The following is a 20,818-nucleotide window of genomic DNA, read 5'->3' as shown; positions in this document are numbered from 1 at the left end:
ATATATATATATATATCTATATATATATATATATATATATATATATATATATATATATATATATATATATATATATATAATTGTTCTTTTACATGATCTATGGTTTGTTTGGTGCAGTGCTTTCATGTCTTGAAATATAACTGCATTGAATGACATGATCATATGAGACTTCATGAATAATATATATATCCTCTGGATGGAAGATACTTTAGGATTTAGATAGAGCAGATGGGGCACTAATTATTAATGAGTAGGAATTTATAAAATGATTTAAATATAAAATGTGGGTGGTATCATGACTATTCTGACCATGGCGATCATTATATTTGGATTATTGACATTAAACACTGCATTTTGCTTCTGTACACTGTAAAAAAATATTTTCATGATTTGTTATTAGAACATTTTTTCTTTTGTCAAATCAACTTAGATAATTAATGTGGTTCAGATAACATAATATTTTGAGTTTCTGTTGATTAAACCAATCGCCTTCATTGTATTAACTCAAATTTTGAATTTCAATGAACTCAAAATTTTAAGGCAACCAGATAACTTACTTTTTTAAGTGAAACCAACTATTCTTTTTACAGTGTTTATTGTTTGTTGGACTGTTACTTTTGTGTTCTGTGGGTGTACTGATTGTTACTGAGACATGATTACACATTATTATCTGAGCTTGGCCTTTATGTAGGCTTTTTTTGTGTGTGTGTGTGAATAAATGTTGGTAAATTGTGTCTAATATGGATATTATGTGCCATAATAGCATTTTTTGTTCATATCCTATTTTGCTTTGAAGTACGTCACACCTTTAGAGTTCATTTCTCTATTGAACTAACATGCTGTGGACACTAAATGACTTGCCTGAGGTAAATGTAATGCTATGTGAGATATTATCCTCAAGCTGTTTTATTGATGTCTTTCTGCAGTTGAAACACTGGTCGAGAGGTACGATATGTCTAATATGGGCGAACAACGTGATATGTGCCATAGTAGCATTTTTGTTTCATTGAATATCCTGTTTTGCTTTGAAGTACGTCACATGTCGTTTCATGTTGAGTTTAAACAAAACTGATTTGTTCAGTAAAAATGGATCCCCAGTCAGTAAAGTGTTTATTTTTATATTACACGTACTGCAGAATGTAACCAAATTTGCCTCCCTTAAATGTTTCATGTTTAAACCCACAAAGCCAACAGCATTTTTGGTTTCCTTCAGATCTTCTTATTGTGCATTGAAATACAGTAAAGCCCAGTGGGCAAAATAAAAGCCTCTGCAACTATTTTTCCTTAGTTTTAGTCTTTAATATCTCTGTTTTTCTGTCTTTGAGTAATCTTAGTACTGCAAAGAGACTGTTATATCCAACCTAAACACGGCATATTACTTAGAGTTAACAAAACTGTCATAAGAATTGTATATTTAACACATCTAAACTTGTACAGAAAGTATGGTGCAGCATGACATTTCATACTGAATGCTTTTTAGCTCAAGCAATTGAATATTTAAACATTGTCGCTTTGGACGTCTTTATGCTTATGTAGTTTTATGCAAATGTCTTATATTTGATGGTCCTGCATGTATGTTTTTCAAGGTGAAATGTGTAATTTCTATGCTGAAAGTTTGTCATCCAACATAACTACAAAAACATAATGGTTTGGGAAAGTATTTAACATTGAGAAAATGATACAGTTCATCCAAAAAAATGAGATTTCTGTCATCATTTACTCACCCTAATGCCATTTCAAACCTTCATGACTTTTTTTTCTGTGCAACAGATGATAATGAAAGGACAAAAACATCTTTCAAAAGCTGAAACTTACTAAAAAATATCTTTTTATGTGTTCCTCAGAAGAATGACAGAATTTTCCATTTTTAGATGAACTGTCCCTTTAAATGTGTCTCTTTTCATTGTTTTTATTGTCATTTTTGGCTGAAAATTAATATTCTCTCTCTTTCTCTTGTGCTTTAATCTCAGGGTCTTCCCCAAGCACGACAAAGACAAATACGGGCCTGCAGTGTAAGCATTTTAAACCCTTTTCACTCCATTTCACTAACGAAACTCATCTTTTTAATGGAGATTAAATCCACACCACAGTCTAACACTGTCACTGTCTGTCACTTTCTTAGTTACTATCCCAAGATCCACGCCTTCGTCCCCACCCCAGAAAGTATCTCCCTGCTGGATGAATCTGAGGGATCGGCCCACGGCAAACCATCCCTGCGCAGAATCAAGGGCCGAATCCACCGCAGCAAGAGCCTGGACAGCATCGACCTGCTGGACTCCAACGTGAGTTAAAGACTGCATCCACTGCAGTAATGCTTCCGTGTGTGGTGGGGTGGGGGTGGGGAATGTGTGGGGGTGTGTGTGTAAGATTGCGCCTCTAGATGTTGTGTGTCAGCGCTCGGTGCACACGTATGCATGTATTTGAAAAGCGATTCTATTGCTGTGTGTGTGTGTGTTTGTTTATGAAAATGCACATGTACCAGTATGTCTGCATTGCTGCTCTAGGGAATTTCTGCAAGAGTGAACATGACATGCACAATTGTATAAGTTCACTTATTCACAATTATTGCATACATTATTAACAAACACACAGATGGAGTTAATTAGTAAGTGTTCATAAACGCATTACAAGAGTCAATGGAGATGGCAGAAGATCTTTTAAAGGGATAGTTCACCCAAAAATGAAAATTTGATGTTTATCTGCTTACCCCCAGTGCATCCAAGATGTAGGTGACTTTTTTTCTTCAGTCGAACGCAAATTATGATTTTTAACTGCAACCGTTGCCGTCTGTCAGTCAAATAATAGCAGTAGATGGGAACTTCAACTATAACAGTAAATAAAACTTGCTTAGACAAATCAAAATTAAAACCTGCGGCTCGTGACGACACATTAATGTCCCAAGAGACAAAACGATCGGTTTGTGCGAGAAACCGAACATTATTTATATAATTTTTACCTCTAATACACCACTATGTCCAACTTTTTGACCTCACTAACAGGAAGCTGAATGAAGTTGGACATAGTGGTGTATTAGAGGTAAAAATTATATAAATACTGTTCGGTTTCTCTCACAAACCGATCATATCGTGTCTTAGGACATCAATGTGTCGTCACGAGCCGCAGGGTTTAATTTGGATTTGTCTATGGAAGTTTTTTCGACTCTTATTGTTCAAGTTCCCAATCACTGCTATTATTTGACTGACAGACGGCAGCGGTTGCAGTTAAAAATCATAATTTGCGTTCGACTGAAGAAAAAAAGTCATCTACATCTTGGATGCCCTGGGGGTAAGCAGATAAACATCAAATTTTCACTGTCCCTTTAAAGGGACAGTTCACTCAAAAATTTAAATTGTTATCAGTTATTCAACTTCATGTCGTTCTAAAGCCATTAGGGGTGTAATGGTACGCAAACATGACGGTTCGGTACGTACCTCAGTATTAAAATCACGGTTCGGCATGGAAGGGGGAAGAAAACTAAACATTAAATTGCTTCATTTTTCCTCTTCTGTTTTAAACAGTGGTTTATTGGACAAATTGTGTCTAGTGAACTAACATGCTGTGGCCACTAAATGACTTGCCTGAGGTAAATGTGATGCTACGTGAGAGATGTTTTATTGATGTCTTTCTGCGGTTGAAACACTGGTTGAGAGATTACACACAAACATATCTATGCGTAGATACGGTGCGTTCCAAACAGGATATATCGCCCTTCGGAGTGAACACAATCATGGCCGCTATATTGAAGGGTCGTTCCAAACCGAAGTGCTCAAAACTGGCCACTTCAAAGGAAGGATGAATGAAGGATTTCGAAGGGTACAACGGATGGATACTTTGGGCCCCCATGATCCTTTGCAAAGGGAAGTTGTTTGACATCACAGAATAGGTACAGGAGGCTCGGAGTTTGATTTTTACATATAAATGTATATATAGTATTTTTCTATACTACTGCAATATTTATACGAGTTAGATTTGGTACATTATTATGGTCAAAATTACATTGTACTTCAACAAAAATACTTTACAGCTCGCTTTATCAGTCCATTCAAATGTTTCAAATACATAGACACAATATACATTATATTTAAAGCAAAAGTCCGGCAGTAGCTTATAATGTTACTACAGTAAATTAATGCTTATTAATACAAAGAGTAAACCGGGGGGAACCTCCTTGAGGGAAGGTGCCTCCTTGATTGTCTCGTTAAGATGACGCTGAAGTGACCCCTACACCCTTCATACCTTCGAAGCTCTCACTCCGGAAGGTAAACCCTTTGAAGGGATTAGGGCTTAGGGATGAGCCCTTCCGAATGGATTGCAGGGTAAAGGCCTTTGCACACTGAGTCCGAAAATCGCATGCGAAACTTTCACACGTTAAAAAATAAATTCAACCTCACATTACGTCAATCACGTTTGCACACTGCCTCCGAAATTTTCGTCCGTCAAAAAAACATTAGGATCAGGTTCGATTTCCAGCGTTTTTTGCATCCGTGGCACACATTTTGAGAGATGTTTTGACAATTCAGAGCCACCGTACGCGAACGCAAAAATCCCGAATGCCATCTGACAAGTTGATCCACATCTTCTACAGCACAAAACAGCAGCACTGAATGACAAACAACGTGAGGAATACAAAGATATAAAGACAGATTGTGCCAGTAGTAAAGCATCAAACTGAGGCACTAACATCCTGAAGTAAACTTTGAAACGCTCGGATAATCCCGCAGCTCCTTGATGAGGTGAATTCTCCTTTCTCTCTATGCAATCTCGAAATTGGATGGACCCAATATTTCCTCTTTTTAAGGAGAAAGAGGACAACTAAATCGTGCTCACTGCTTGAAGACTTCATTTTGTATTGTTTTGCGATTTTTTTCGCAACGCATTCATTTTTACGCATCGGACTCAGTGTGCAAGGTCTCTGTGCTTGAAGATTTTTAAGGATTACGAATACGAAAAAACGCATGCGAAAATTTCGGACTCAGTGTGCAACGGCCTTAAGTCTGTTCTTCTTCTGTGCTTTTTCCTGTTGTCGCGGTTAGCAAACAGCATTGCATTACCGCATGCGCACCCTTCTGGATTGTAGTGTGGATTGCCTGTGACCGACAGGTGTGACCGACCTGTCGTCTGACTGTATGCACCAAACCATGACGTCCGTACCGTGACGTTTTGGGACGCATACATGAAGCGTTACACCCCTAAAATCCATAATTGGGACTTTTTTTTTTTAATTTTTGTAAAAATTCTTTTAGATTTTCTTCCATTGAACCTTTTTATTAGCAGAGTGTTCTGGCTGTTCTTTTTCATACAATGGAAGTAGATCGGGACTGGGGCTGTTGAGACCCAAAAATGCTGAAAAACAACCATGAAAGTAATCCGTACAGTCCCTGTATTATATTGCATGTCTTCTGAAGCCATTCAATAGTACTGTGTGAATAAAATGATTGAAATTTAAGTAGTTTATTTGCAGAAAATCTTGCAATGAAAGGGAACGTTTTTAGCATGAAATGGCTTTTGTTTAGGTTTATTCCTAACAAAAAGCTATATAGCTTCAGAAGACTTGGAATATCATGCAGAAGTTGTATGTCCTACTATATTTTAGGTACTTTTTTGACATTTTTGGAGCTCAACAGCCCCAATTCCCATTCACTTCCATTGTATGGAAAACGCTTTGAAAAACACCTACGTTGTGTTCTATGGCGAAAAAAAAAGTTTAGTACTACATGAGGGTGATTAAATGATGAAAGAGTTTACTCTTTTTTGGGGGGTGAACTTTTCCTTGATTGCTGTGTATTTTGCCCAACTCTCATCTCTAAAATCTCTTCTTTTGAAAATTACATTTCCGACCATGAATGTTACATGAGGCTGTCATGTTCACACTGCGTAGACTGTCTGAATGCCTCATAGATACTTCATGGGCTCATACTTAATGCAACACTGAATCTGATTCCTGCGCTGGGATACCCCGGAGTGGGTTTCTGTTTGCATATGTAACACTTGGGATTTGAAGTACATCAGGATGTCTCACAAATTGCTTCACCTCCTCCAAGGAAATGCACTCTAACATGATTATTATTCTAATGAGCTTTGAGTAGGACTTCTGTGAGTGAATTCCACTTGTTTGAGTCTCTCGCACTTTGCAATTATGGATGAAATTATGTCTTAATGGTTGAACATGTTTTTCTGAAGGGAAATCCTCAGTTTTCAGATGTTTTTTTTTTTTTTTTTCAGTTCATAATAAAATTGCTCCATTCAGTTTGAATAGGCTTGTTTATACTTGAAACACACTTGTAGTGACAGACGTGTGGGAGCAAAGTTAAGAATTGACAGTTACATAATGGTACCATGCAATGCTGCGCTATCAGTTAATTCAGATTGAACATGATGCATTCATTGATGTCTTCATATTTTTTTAAAGGCAACTTACTTTATTAAGTTAAACCAGCTATTATTTTTTACAATGTACTTGCTTGCTTGTCCATTGCATAAACTGGGGATCTGTTTGAAAACATAGTGGGTTGCCTATTTAGGCTGAATTTCTGGGGAACAAACACACTTTTATTATTTGAATCAAATGTTCAAACTCTCAAATGATGCCCCAAAATGGTGTCTAAATTAGATTATGTAAATTCAAATGCTTATAAAGCTCACAAATTAAGCCTAAAGAAACATTCACACCGACAGCAATTAAATCGCTGGAGGTCAACAAGTCAAAAAAGGCATTTTTACACAACCAAGTTAAGGCTGAACTCTGCCTGCTAGAAATTCAGACATAAAAGCCAAACTAAATTATGCCTGCTCTGACCCACCTGATCCCCTAGTATCAAAGTATACAGTTGATATTGCTGTGTAAATGCATTCATGCCACCTCTGAGCAGCATTGAACAGTCTGTGAAAAGGCATTTTGTCAAGTTAAATGCGTTCCTGGGTCAACATATTTTGTCCGAAACCTATCCCTACTGCTAAACCTAACCCTAGCCATATGCTAAAATCAGAAGGAAATGATAAGTGAATAACACTGATGTAGAAGCACCTAAACCTGGGTGTAAGCCTAAACTTGACATAAACTGTACTTGTCCCTCAAATCTGATTGGTTGATTGGAATGTTGTTCCAGGATCAACAAAGATGTTGATTCAGAAACATGTTGTACTTGGTGAAATCAGGCTCTGCCTGCAAATGCTGGCTTAAAAACAACCCAATTTGGGTTACGAATGGACAAACCCAGCGTTTGGGTTGTTTTGATCCAGCGGTTGAGTTAAATGTTTGTTAAATGTAATTTATTAAGCATATTAATAACTGTTCATTTCCAACCTATTTTGGGTTCATTTTAGGCAAGCAATATAGTAATTTTTAAACAATAGTTGAGTTAAATAAATCTATCCAGCAGGTTGGGTCAAACATTTAGACCAACCGCTGGGTAAAAACAGCCCAGTCGCTGGGTTTGTCCTTTTTTAACCCAAATTGGGTTATTTTTAACCCAGCTTTTTTTAGTGTGTGTCTCTAAAAATGCTGGGTTAAAAAAAAAAAAAAAAAATTAGGTTAAAAATTGAAAAAAACAAACAAACAAAAAAAAAACAGCGATTGCGTTGTTTTGACCCAGCGTGTGCAGTTTTAAAAATCAGACTCATAATTACTAGAGGCAATAATAATAATAATAATAATAAAAAGGTGAACATTTATTAATGAGCAATTTAATGTCTATTGTTTGATCATTATTCATTAAGCTTATTAATAAATGTTCATTTGTTAAACATATTAATAAATGTTAATTTCCAGCATACTTTGGGTTCATTTTAAGTAAGCAATACAGTAATTTTTAAACAATAGTTAAGTTAAATAAAACTACCCAGCAGGTTGAGTCAAACATTTAGCCCAACCGCTGGGTCAAAACAGCTCATTTGCTGGGTTTATCCATTTTTAACCCAGCATTGTGTGAAAAGACAACTAAATGCCAGTTCAGAGGCGCTTCTGTGCGACCATTGCAGTGTAAATTTGTTTGTTCTGCTGGGGGGAAAAAAGAAAATAAAATTTTGTCATCATTTACTTACACTAATATCTTTTCAAACCAGTATGACTTTCTTTTGTGGAACACTGAAGAAAATATGTTAAGAAATATGTATTTTTTTTGTATATAAATAATACTAAAATAACTGGTTTAGAGTTCACATAAGCTCCACTGTCTGCCCTCCCATTGGTTGGTCGCTGAATTGTGTCACTGTTCATTTGCATTGTTGGACACTCATTGGTCACTCATGTAGTCTCAATCTGACAATTCTCATTCGAAACGAATGAGTTGTTTGCCTCTGCAAATTGCGTTCAGCCCCCTTTCTCCACTAGAAATAACATTAAATTCAAACAAATCTGTGCCTAAAAAGATGCTGTCTAGGTAGGAAGCTCAAACACAGCCTGGATGCTGATATCACAGAGGCACAGACGCGATTGACAGGCTAAAAGAGGCCGGGTTAGTTCAGTGCCAAGTGACTGAGCAAATGTGCATTTCAACAAAGCTTCCTCTACAAAGGCTGTCGGCTTTACCGGACCGGTTCATTAAACCCCTTTAAAACGCTGTTGCTCTGCCTGTGCTGAAAATATCTCACCTCTCCGGAACATCTCAGTGAAATAAGGGGATACCACCGTCCTGGTCCCTGCTCTTTAATACTGTACATATTTCTCCCTTAACAGAGCACACACACACACACACACATACACAGGCCGGAGGAAAGTTGCTGACTGGGCCCGAATGCCAGCCGCAGCTGATGAGAGTAACGTTCCGGCTCACAGTGAGTGATGATGCCGCAGCAACGCTTGAGTGAAGACCTCTCTACTGCTGCCACTCCATCTACTGAAAGACAGAACAGAGAAAAGCCACCCACTGCAGAGAGTGTAGGGGCTTAATAAATACAAACTCGCTGCCACAATGCTAAGGTGTTGCTAGGCTGTTGCTATACGGTTGGTAAGGTGTCTGATGTTGTTGCTAGAGCTTTGCTTGGTTGTTTTCTAAGGTTTGGTTGTTTACTGGATCAGTCTACGATGATTTTGTCATCCATCAGACAAAATTCTTATACCTGATTGGTTTGAAACGGTAATAGCACATAATTTGAGAAATCATTCACATTGGTCACATGATGCGAGGCGAGTTATGCGCAAACTTTTACAACGGGCACTAAACAGGCACTAAACGCTTCTGTTGCTTTGTCAGTTCATCGCAATCTCACAAAGTTCTGTTATAATCAATGAAGCTGCCAATAATGCACAATAAATCTCTTACCTACATCATGTACACTTTGTTTGTTAATGAGAGATTTTGTGAGCCTGTTTAGCTCAGCACTGAATAAAAAGTTTTGAGGGGTGAGTGTATTCTGACTAACTTAAACACGTCTGATTGGCCATTGCATTCAAGAGATCAACAGCTACATCTGTGATTGGCTACACTGTAAAAAAAAATTCCAGTAAAATTTACGGTAAAAAAACGGCAGTTGCGGTTGCCAGAAATTTACCGTAAAAATATAGTAGCAACGTAAAAAAAATTCTGTTAAATTTACGGTAAAATAACGTATTTCATTAACTGATATAATGTTAATTTACCATCCTAATGAAGTACTAATATCTGTTTTGTACCTTTATAATACACTGACAATCACCAAACACAGTGGTGAATCAAAGTTCATCACAAGAAGCTTTTCCACAAGCTGAGAAGGACAACACTAACATATAGATGGTGCCAAAGTGTCATTCACACACACACACTAAACACCATCATGGTAACATGCATGAAATTTTAAAAATGCAATAAACATTAATTTAACAACATTAGATCTAACATAAAACCGTAATGTACATAACTGATTAGAAAAAATGAGAAAAACTAAGAAGAAACAGAGTTATTTCAACGAAAATATATCTAATGTGAAGTGTCACGCAGGGAATTGTGGGAATGTCAATTTACGGTTTTTCACTGTAAATTTTACAATGAATTGTTATTTTTCACTTCCAAAAACTGTGAATTTAATGGTATTTTACCGTAAAATTACATTAAATGTACTGTTAGATCTATTACAATTATTTACCGTATATAGTACGGAAACTTTCTGTAAACCAATTGACAGTTTTTCACCGCAGCATTTTTATAGTCTTTTACTGTTAAAATCACGGTCATTTTTTACAGTGTACATTGTTCACCTCTGCTAAAACACATTGTAAAAAGAAACCTTTGACGTTCTCCAGAGCGCAAATAAGCACTGAAGCGTTTGCCAAATCTGTTTCGCCAATATATTGCTACAGTATCAACTGAAGGTGCTTTTGCTTGAGTTTGAGGGTGCTTAGCACCCTATAGCCCTGGGTATACTTCGTTTTTTACGTGTGTGCATAGTCGAACGCACAGCCTTGCAAAGTATAATTCATTTGACTTGTACGCGTACACAGGCGTTCGACACGTGCAGTTTTATGTAATCTCTCTCCACGAGTTATAACCCATGTAAATATATTTGTATTCTTTAATGTTAGAGTTCAAATGAGGGTACTTTCTAACCTCTTCGCACAATCTCTAGTCTTTGTAGGCCTCCGTTGTCGCTGTAGCTTGCATGCGTTCCGTTCTGTTCTGTTTATCCAGGTTTTCTTCGACTACCTTGTGAATCGATGCCCCAGGACATGGTTGCCACCTTGTGGATAAACTAATTACTGCAAAAAAAATTAAATGCTCACGTGCGCGTACAGAGGATGCACGGTTACAAAAATCCGGTGGTGCGCATACACTACGCATGTACTCTTCTGATGACGAAATTCGCTTCACGCCCAATGTACGCTGACCCTCACGTACGCGTAAAAAGTGAAATATACTTTGGGCTTATAGCATCCCCTTTAATCTTGGAAATATTTCATGAGAAAGAGTTGTTCATATTGAGATCTCGGACTTTTGATTTTAGTATTTCCCAGTTAAATAAAAAAAACACATCTCAAACCAGCCAAAAATGATTTGCTGATCTTAGCTGGTTTAAGCTGGTCTTACTGCACATCGTATGTCAGCACTTTTCAGCTGGTCAAACTGGGAGACCAGTTGGGTACCTAGTTAAATACTAGGTTTGAAGACCAGCTGTAACCAGTTAAGACCAGCAAACCATCTTAGGCTGGTTTAAGATTACTGTTTTTTCAGTGGGGTTGACAAATCTATGGAGACATGGTGATGGGAAAAAAACGAAATGGTATGAAAAATTATATTTCAGTGCTTTTGTGTTTTCTTGCATTTGCTTTGCTTCACTCAGAATTTTTGTGCCCCAAGAAACTTTGTATTCACTTGAAAAATGTTTAAATTGACCCTTCGCAAAGCCCTGCCCCCCTTAGTTATTGTTGCTTTGTCCGACAAGCCATGGCGCTCTCATACCACAAAAAATACATTGTGGAGAAAAGAGGACAAAGACAAGACAGAGAAGGTTACTTTTGGTTTGAAACAAAGTCTCAGCTTTCAATCTTTGTCATTTTTTAAGAAATTCAAACAATAAATACCATCCTACTAGTAATAAACATGAATTAACATTAGAAGGTATGTTGTTTCAACTACAGAAAAACATCAATACACCATTTTTTAAGTTCAATTCCACTGATTTTAATTTATTAACTCTCCTGTCTGGTTCATTTGTTGGACAAAATGTTCAGCGTCATGATTGGTCAGATCGCCTGTCAATCAAATTCTCGGTGATGGGTAAATTACATTTCAATGCTTTGTGTTTTCTTTGCAAAACTTTTGTGTTCCCCAGAGAAACGTTGTGTTCACTTTGTTGTTGCTTGGAAAGCTTTTCAGTTCCCCCAGTAAAAGCCCTTAACTTGATATATGGGGGGAAGAAATATGTATATGGTGGCCATGAATTTGTTCCCACGACTTACTCATACGTCAGCATGTTTTATTAATTTGTTCCCTTGTTTTATGTAAATCGTGTGCAAAATATAATCATTTGTTCCCTCGATTTACTACCATGACCACGTTGAATTATTTAGTTAAGTAAAAAATGATGGAACAAATTAGTTCAACATGGCCATGATTTACTAAAACGAGTAAACAAATTAAAATATATGAAATATCATTTCATATTTTTGTCCCCTTTTGGACAAATCTGTGCACAGGTTGAGACTTTGAGATCTCTTCTGAAACTCTAGAGGAGTATGTACATATGTAATTAACTCATTGCAGAGAAAACTGGGGATGTTTTCCCAGGAGAAATATCTAGTCTCCATTTACTGTCTATTTTATTATTATTATTATTATTATTAGGCTATTATTTAAACATCATTTAATCAGGAGGAGCAGAAAATATGGGCCAGGACTTTAATCTTATTAGTCTGCAATTGATTGTATAATGAAAAGAAAATATATAATATTGTGCCAAATAAGCTGTGTTTGAAGCATGGACGTTTTGATTTCATTTATGCATGTGCATGCAATAAAATTGGAGTGTTTGAAGTCACGTTGTTTGGCAGAGAGCCAAATCCTGCTGTCATTTGTGTTGGCGAGTGCCGGTCTCTCTCTCTCATGGAGAGCATGAATCAGTTGTTAGTGCATAGGCTGCAGAAAACTGCATAGTGAGAGAAAGAGAGAGATAGAGAGAGAGAGGGCAAAGGAGAAATGCAGCACCGTGAAATGCATCACATAACTCTGGTCAAGTGAGACTCTCTCTCTCTCTTCCAATCTTTCCTTCTTTCCATCTCTTCATCTCATGGACGGTCTCCTTGCTCTCGTTTTTGCCGATATCAGCTCTCCACCTCTCATCTCCATTCAATCACTCCATTCATTTTTTTTTCATTCACCTTGAAAGCCAATATTAAAGGCACAGGAGCAGAAATTATTATATGACGTAAATTGATATCATTACCATTTTGCTGTGCTTCACTAACTCCTCCGAGGCTTTCCGCGCTTTTTTTAGGGTAACTGTAAAACACATTAGCCATTTTCACAATGCATAATCATTCGTCCTCCTGAATTTGTGCAAATAAAAGGGTTATATCTTTTTAAAAGGGGATAATTCTGTCATTATCTACTCACTCACATGTTGTTCAATATGAAATGACAGTCTTTTGTGAAACGCAAAAGGTGAATTTTTAGAAGAATATCCTGGTCACTATTTTTATTTAATGAAAATGAATGGGGACTGGGAATGTCAAGATTCAAAATGATAAAAAGCTATGTCATCAGCCATGTTTTTATGTGTTTAATGAGTAATTTTTTTACTGATTGGCTTATTTTTTACACAACAACAATGTACAATGTTTTTCGTGTACAGACAACAACGTTGTCAAAATGATCCTTCACACGAAATGACCCTTCACACGGATCCGCAAAAACAACTAAAATGCTTGTATTATTCATGCCAGGCCAGTAGATGGCGATGTCACTTTGTAAAGAAACACTATATGAGCCTATAGACTGAACACGTAATACGCGTGTGCATGACATCACAGTTTTCACAAATTCACATTTTTGTAGTTTACACGGAGACAATAAGTTATCATTTTCAAAAACTTGCACTTTCCCAAAATGCATAAGTTTTTAGCTGAAAATGGTGTTGTATAAACAGCTCCTTAGAATACATGGACTTTAGCACACAAGTTGTATGTGTCAGGTTTCTGTTTAGTTTCATTGCATTTTTGTTCATGTGTTTAGGTTTCTTGTAGATCCTTTCAATAGCGTTCTCCTTTCCCTAATTAGTTTCCTTGGTTACTCATTGGTTAATGATTAAGTTCACCTGTTTCCTGTTTAGTTCCCTTGTTCATTATGGCTGCATCTGAAATTGCTTACTCTCTTGAGTAGGTACTTATTTAAGTAATTACTTCATAGGCGCTAAAATAATATGTTCTATATAATATGAGTGTAAATATATAAATGTAATCTGGATGTACTACATTCTACATTTGAATGATTCTATTGTTTTGAATGGGAGAAAATGCAACATTGCAGAATAAGTCCCGCCTTCTAAATAAGAGCCAAACACTGATTGGTCATTGCGTCACTGCAGCGGCCGTTAGAAGCTCCGGTTCCTATAGAAACAGTCAGATGCGCGCTTCCTATAAAGACACACACTCAGGACTGCGCATGTGCATTCGAATGCCTGATCCAGCCTGAAAAATAATTTTTTTTGTCATGATTTGAGAGTTTAGAAACAAAAATGATGAGAGATTTCATTGGTGATTTCAAATATGAAATTTAATTGAAAGCTTGACAAACAGCTTTGGAGAATTTGATGTTTCCCCATTTAAAGAGATAGGAGCTGCACTTCCATGCCCAAGAGGCGTTACAAAGATGACCGCCGAGTGAAATGACTTGTCTTAAAGGGACTTTGGTCATATGAAAGACTTTTATTGTGCATTTTTTAAATCATAACAGTCCCCTTCACTTTCATTATATGAAAAGAGGTGTTCAAGATATTTGTCAAAACTTTTTTGTGATACACAGAACACAGAAATTCATATGGATTTGGAACAACATGAAGGTGAGTGTATGATGACACAATTAATTTTTTTTGGTGAACTGTACCTTTAAATTTTGCTTGCCAGTTGTTACAGTCATAATCTCAGGGACATGATTACAAAGGGACACGTACGCGATATATACTTTTATGCAGCATTTTTCTGGCTCTATCAGCTGTTTTGCAGTCTGAAAAAGTGTTTTGCTGCAAAAGCCACATGGACGTAGCTGCAAACAAAGCTAATGCTAATCTTAAAGCTAATCCAAAGAGTGCTATTGAATCCAGAATGATTTTGCTAAATACTCCAAAAGAGTTGCTAACCTAGTGCTTGCAAGAACTGATATAAAATTGATTAGGCTGCATCATAATCAATTACATGTTAATCTGTTGTTAGCATGCTAATCTGACCTTTTAGAACTAAAACATCAAGTAGCGGCACACATTTAGGCTGCAGTATATGAACAGGAGCGCTTGCTGTCCTCGCCAAAAAACACCAGCGTAAGCACTTAGCGCCCAGCATAGTGTGGCAAAAGTGCTGCAGCTGCAATTGCAGCGGAGACGAGACTGCAGTTGAATTAACCTATCTGCATATTCAGAGATCTATGTGGAAGACAGAGAGGGCTGAGAAAGGTAATACAGGAATGGGGACAGAGGTGTCCCAGCACGTGAGGGGTGAGGAGAGGGGGGCTACCCTTGAATGAGGTGCATATGGTGAGGAGGGGGTGGATGCAGAGGCAGAAAAGACACAAAGAGGAGGAGGAGCAGGAGGGAGGGAGGTATATCTCACCTATATGTCATGGAGACAGCAAGAGGAGGTGAACGGGAGGGAAATGAGTACAGGAGAAGGTGTTTTTTTTTTCTTCTTCGGATTGGGGTGACGTTACCTTGAGTGTCGCTGGAAGCTCAACACTATGGCATGAGGATCCCTAGAGCATGATGGGATAGAGAGAGAGTGGGAGGAGAACATTTTGTTCTGTGCAGCATTAGAAGGGTACTGTGTGTGTGCATATGTATAGAGAGTGTGTGTTGTGTTTGATCAGTGAAAGATGAGATAGAGCGTGTTTACTGTGTGTCATCAGGTCATTCTATGAAACAGGTGCTATGTTCCTCACACGTTTGTGTAAAAAAAAAAAAGATTAACAATAAAAATCATAATACTAGGCTGTTTTTTATGTTTTTCTCTTTTTTCATCACAAAGAAGCCATTTTTGGCCTGTTTCCATGCTGTATTTCCAAATTCTCTATCTGTATTAGCAAATGTAAATGCTTTGATGAAAACACAATATATGGAAATATTTATACTGTAAATATAGTTAGATTTTAGTTGGTATAATGTGCTATTAAAAGCCTTTGAAGTTCCAAGTTGTGTGTCAACGCTGTTACCATCATATTTTCTCCTGTTTCATAAATTGAAGAAAGAAAAAAAAGTTTTCATAATGGCATTATCATTTGAAGAAGTAAACCTTACAAGGACATTGAAGTGTCCTGTTTTTATCACTTTGTTCAAATTTGTATTAAAATATCAACCCTGTTACCTTGATTTTGTATTACAAAAACATTTGATGATTGAAAAGTGGATTTTTTCAGCATGAAATTCTCTGTAATAAGCATCTTGTACACCTTGACATTTTGAACAAAGCTTGTAATCTCAAATTAAACTGTCAACCCTGTTAGCTTTTATGAGAACATATTTATATCTAACCTATATCGGATTGTATGTATTTAAATTAATCTGTCATCTCGAGCTAAATTAATTTGAATTTATGGGACATAATTATGTCCCCTAGAAAAAAGAAACAGGGTTGACAGTTAACGTGTTAAAACTTTGTCATAAGGACATAAACATTTCAAGTAAACCTTTCAAGAAAGTTTCTTTTGCAAGTTCACTTTTTGCAAGTTTGTCTGAATGAGACAATATTACAGTGTCAACCCTGTTACCTTTGAGGAAAGCTCTAGTTAAATTCCTAGAGTCATAATTACGTGCTTAAAAAAAGTAACAGGGTTGACAGACAGTTGACACATTTTCTGGTGAACTGTATAAAATATTACAAAGGGTTGCTTTAAAAATCAGGAAAAAGAAATGGAAATTATATATTTTATATTTCCACCCTATCAGATGTGTTTGTGTGTGTATTCTGATAAGTGTGTAAATACCAGACATGGTGATCCTGAGCATGCTTGCATGTGCATTTCAAAGACATTTTTAACATTGTAATATCAAATTAATATGTTAAAACTGTCAACCCTGTTACCTTGCTAAGAAGAACATAATAATATCCTAACATATAATAAAATACAAAAGTTTAAATTGAGCGGCATCTCCAATTAAATGAATTTCAGAAAAGTAACAGAGTTGACAGACAGTTGACATTTTCTGACAGACTGTATAAAATCTTACAAAAGTTTACTTTAAGACATCATGTCAAAACTTGAAATGACATCCATTTTATAAATTTAGCCCATTGCCAGCGTAATTTTCCACTTTATCAGATGTGTGTGTGTATGTGTGTGTGTGTGTGTTCTGTTAAGTAAGTAAATGAATACCAGACATGGTGACCCTGAAGATGCATTTCAGAGCGTGCATGTATGCAGGAATTGAAAGTTAGGGGACATCTGTAATGCACTTTCGGTGCATATAGGCCTCCCTACTGTGAAAACCCATTTACAGTAGAGTGCAGTGTGTGTGTATGAGTGTATGTGTTCTGTGGTGTGTGGTAAAAAAAATAACCATCATTTCAATAAGTAAACCTTTCCAAGGCAAGTTCAAGTATCCTCTTTCTATCACTTTTTTTCAAGTTCGTCAGTACAACACAATCTTAAAATGCCAACCCTGTTACCTTAAATCTGCATACATCAGACAATTGAAAAGTGGATATTTGCAGAAACATCAGCAATAAATTTTATTTCTAACAAACTTATACAGTAGTTCCAGGACATTTTTAACGCGCCTTGTAATCTCAAATTAAATAGGAAAACTTTCAACCCTGTTACCTTTTTAGGAACATAATAATATCCTAAAATATAAAATGTATGAATTTAAATTGAGCTGTGCCATCTCAAGCTAAATTAATTTTAATTTGTTGATACATAAGCTTCAAAAAAAGTAACAGGGTTGACAGGGTTAGCACATTTCCACCCTATCAGATGTGTTTGTGTGTGTATTCTGATAAGTGAGTAAGTATCAGACACGGTGACCCTGAATGTGCATTTCAGAACATGCATGTGTGCAGAAATGGTATATTAGAGGACATTTGTAATACAGGCCTCCTTACTGTGAAAACCCATTTACAGAAGTGCGCAGTGTGTGTGTCAGTATGTTTTGTGATGTGCATGTTGGATGTCCTTATGTCCAGTGTTAGTATGCAGTACTGAATTCATGTGTTTCTGGTGTGTTAATATTGTGTGTGTGTGTGCACGTGCATTAGGATGGTTGGTTTACTGGAGCCCTGCTGAGAGCGATCCAGCTGTCAGGTCAGAGTCTGAGAATCATGAGGTCTATGTGACCACGTGTGTCCCCTCAAGCCTCCACAAACCTCAACATATGGCGCAGCGCTTCAAGAAATCTGTCTGAAGATAATACACACACTTCTAGTAACAGTCCACACGTGCTTGCTATTGTAGTTGTGATATTTTGTATCATCTATTCCATGAGGTCATTGTTTTTAATCACCTGTAGTTACTCTGCTAGTCAAACACCGGTAGGAACTTGAGGGGAATTGACTTCATAATTCTATTAAAATTACTAACACCATTTTAAAGGGGCGGTTGATTATGATTTCACTTTTTTAACTTTAGTTAGTGTGTAATGTTGCTGTTTCAGCATAAACAACATCTGCAAAGTTACGACACTCAAAGTTCAATGCAAAGGGAGATATTTTCTTTTAAAGAATTTGCTACAACAAACGGCTAAAACATCACTAACCCTAAAATTTACATAAACCCCTCCCCCAAGGACACGCAACAAAGTGAGAGAGGCCATGTTGGGCTTCTTTAGAGGAGTGTTGTTGCTACGCCATCATTTTACGCCGGACTGCTTCACAAACAAGGGTAAATTCAATGCTGAATTTGCACAAAAGCACATGCTAGTCGATGACTTGCTTCAACTCCACAGCAACTACATAAATTTATCCACTAACCATTCACAAACGTCCAGTTTCATTCTAAAACTTCTTCCCGAGTTATTCCATCAGTGTCGACTCCGGTTTGAACAATGTAAGGCTGAACACCGTTACTGACAATCCTCATTTTGGCTGCATGAGATTTTCCAGCTTTGTTGTTGTTGAGAAACCAAAGCGCGAGCTGTTAAAGCTCCGCCCTCTTCTGGAAAGCGGAGGGAGCAGCAGCTCATTTGCATTTAAAGGGACACACACAAAAACGGCGTGTTTTTGCTCACACCCAAAAAGGGGTGAATTTGACAAGCTATAATAAATGATCTGTGGGGTATTTTGAGCTGAAACTTCACAGATACATTCTGGAGACACCAGAGATTTATATTACATCTTGTAAAAGGGGCATTATAGGTCCCCTTTAAAAATAATTACCAAAATAGCTCAGCAAATATGATACTAGAGCAGACCAGTTTCATTGCACAGCATCTCAAATGTTGGTTTGCTTGAGCCAAAGGTTGTTGTGAAAATGGTTTGGTATAATTACCTCCCAGAAGCGTCTCTCTCGAGTTTATAGCGTTTCATCTGCGTGCTCTGAGGGGCAAGTAATTTATGATGTCCAAAAAAACAGCCACAGTTTCTTTCCTGATTGCAGCAACTTCTATTTATATTACAGATATTTTGCACCAATTTCCCAGGAAGTGACGATTTTGTTCTCTTGAACACTTGCGCATAAGTTAACAAGTTTGACATTTACAACTTTGGATGGAAACATAGCTAGTGTCTAGAGGTTTACTGGTGATAGAATTCCTTGTGTTTTTTTATTCATGATATAGCCTGCAGTCGGACAGCTCTTTAATACGATCTTGCTGACTCCACTGTCAGTTCTTATTTATGTCACCATCAATACTGTATATATTGGCCCATTTTTACATCAACTGTTAAGATTATGTAAGATTACAGTTCACACTAACAAAGAAACTCCTAAGGGAATTTTCTGCTTCATAGCACATGGTTCTGTAAGATTTATTTGATTCAGTTGCTGTTTTAGCACATCATACATTATCAAAAATGTTAGGTTAATTTATTTAAGTTTACTTTATATCTCATACTCCCAAATTCCAAATAAAATGGGCCAATGACACTAGATAATAGCGCTGGGTAATCAGTGTAATTTCCGTTGAAAGTAAATTCTGTTTATGATTTATAGATTTATTTATTTCAATGAACCAGATAAAAAATAATTCATTTAATCATTTAAAGATATTACTGGAAGTTCCAGCAGCCTATGCAGGATCTTACTTGTCAAAATTGTTGATTTGTTGTTCCCAAACTAAACCCAAACATCTGAGTGATTTACGAACGATCTGTGAGTCGGTTTGACCCAATCATTTAAAGGAATTGACTTTAAAGAGAGAAGAAAGTACACACATTAGTCAGTTCACAGGTCAACAAGATTTCAAGGACAAATGTAACTAGGTTTTATTGATACCGAAGGATCTTATTGACACCAATTATCAACTCAACTCCTTCTGTGGCAGCTAGTGATGTACAGAAACCGCCATTGCAGTATAGCCATCTAAATAACTGAGGAATAATTCTAGTTAGAAAACAGTCGACTGTTTCATGCCAAATACACCAGCTTGTGTTCTGTAATGGTATTCTTTCTTAGAGCTTATTCTGTGCCTCAGAGTTTTAAATGTCTTATTTTAGCCCTTCAGATTCCTTTTAAACAACACATTGTATTGTCTACAATCAATTTCAGTTAACAGGAAAAGGGAGTGAATTGATTCCTGATGATAAAATCTAGAGATCCAGTCCTTGTCCTCCAGGTTTGCTAGAACGGCACGTGTGAAGGTCATCTGCTTCCATTTATCACTCTACCATGAAAGCACACATCAATACATACTTTACAATATGTGGAGGACAAAACATGTAAAAAAAATTTTTTTTTTTTTTTTTTAAATGAGTAAATGATAATGATAAATTATATGAAATAAATAAAAGCAGAAATTATATATTCATCATAAATTAAAATAATACATGGAAATGTAAATTATATATATATACAGTTAAGACATTTTTATATTTTTGATATATTTTTACTAGCGGGTGCAGGACACTATAGTTCTTTTATGTAAGTGAGGATAGCAAAATAAAGTATATTATACATATTATATAATATAATATATATATTATATTGTCATATTTTATTAGCATTTTTTTAAATTATAGTGAATAAACTGTGATAATGTGTGGAGGTACATTGAT

General features: G+C 36.5%; 1 protein-coding gene across 7 annotated transcripts in view; it reads left to right on the top strand.

Annotated features, from left to right (window-relative positions):
- Window positions 1-20,818, top strand: part of tjp1b (tight junction protein 1b) — a 163,847-nt gene that overhangs the window by 37,297 nt on the left and 105,732 nt on the right. For all 7 annotated transcript variants that reach the window (XM_067380318.1, XM_067380321.1, XM_067380323.1 and 4 more), the window contains exons 2-3: window positions 1,971-2,012; window positions 2,123-2,282. In XM_067380318.1, the coding sequence (XP_067236419.1) occupies window positions 1,971-2,012; window positions 2,123-2,282 (202 nt within the window). The remainder of the gene's footprint in view (window positions 1-1,970; window positions 2,013-2,122; window positions 2,283-20,818) is intronic.

Source organism: Chanodichthys erythropterus, chromosome 24, assembly GCF_024489055.1.
Source record: "Chanodichthys erythropterus isolate Z2021 chromosome 24, ASM2448905v1, whole genome shotgun sequence".
Classification (NCBI taxonomy): domain Eukaryota; kingdom Metazoa; phylum Chordata; class Actinopteri; order Cypriniformes; family Xenocyprididae; genus Chanodichthys; species Chanodichthys erythropterus.
This window is presented reverse-complemented; position numbering and strand designations above follow the sequence as displayed.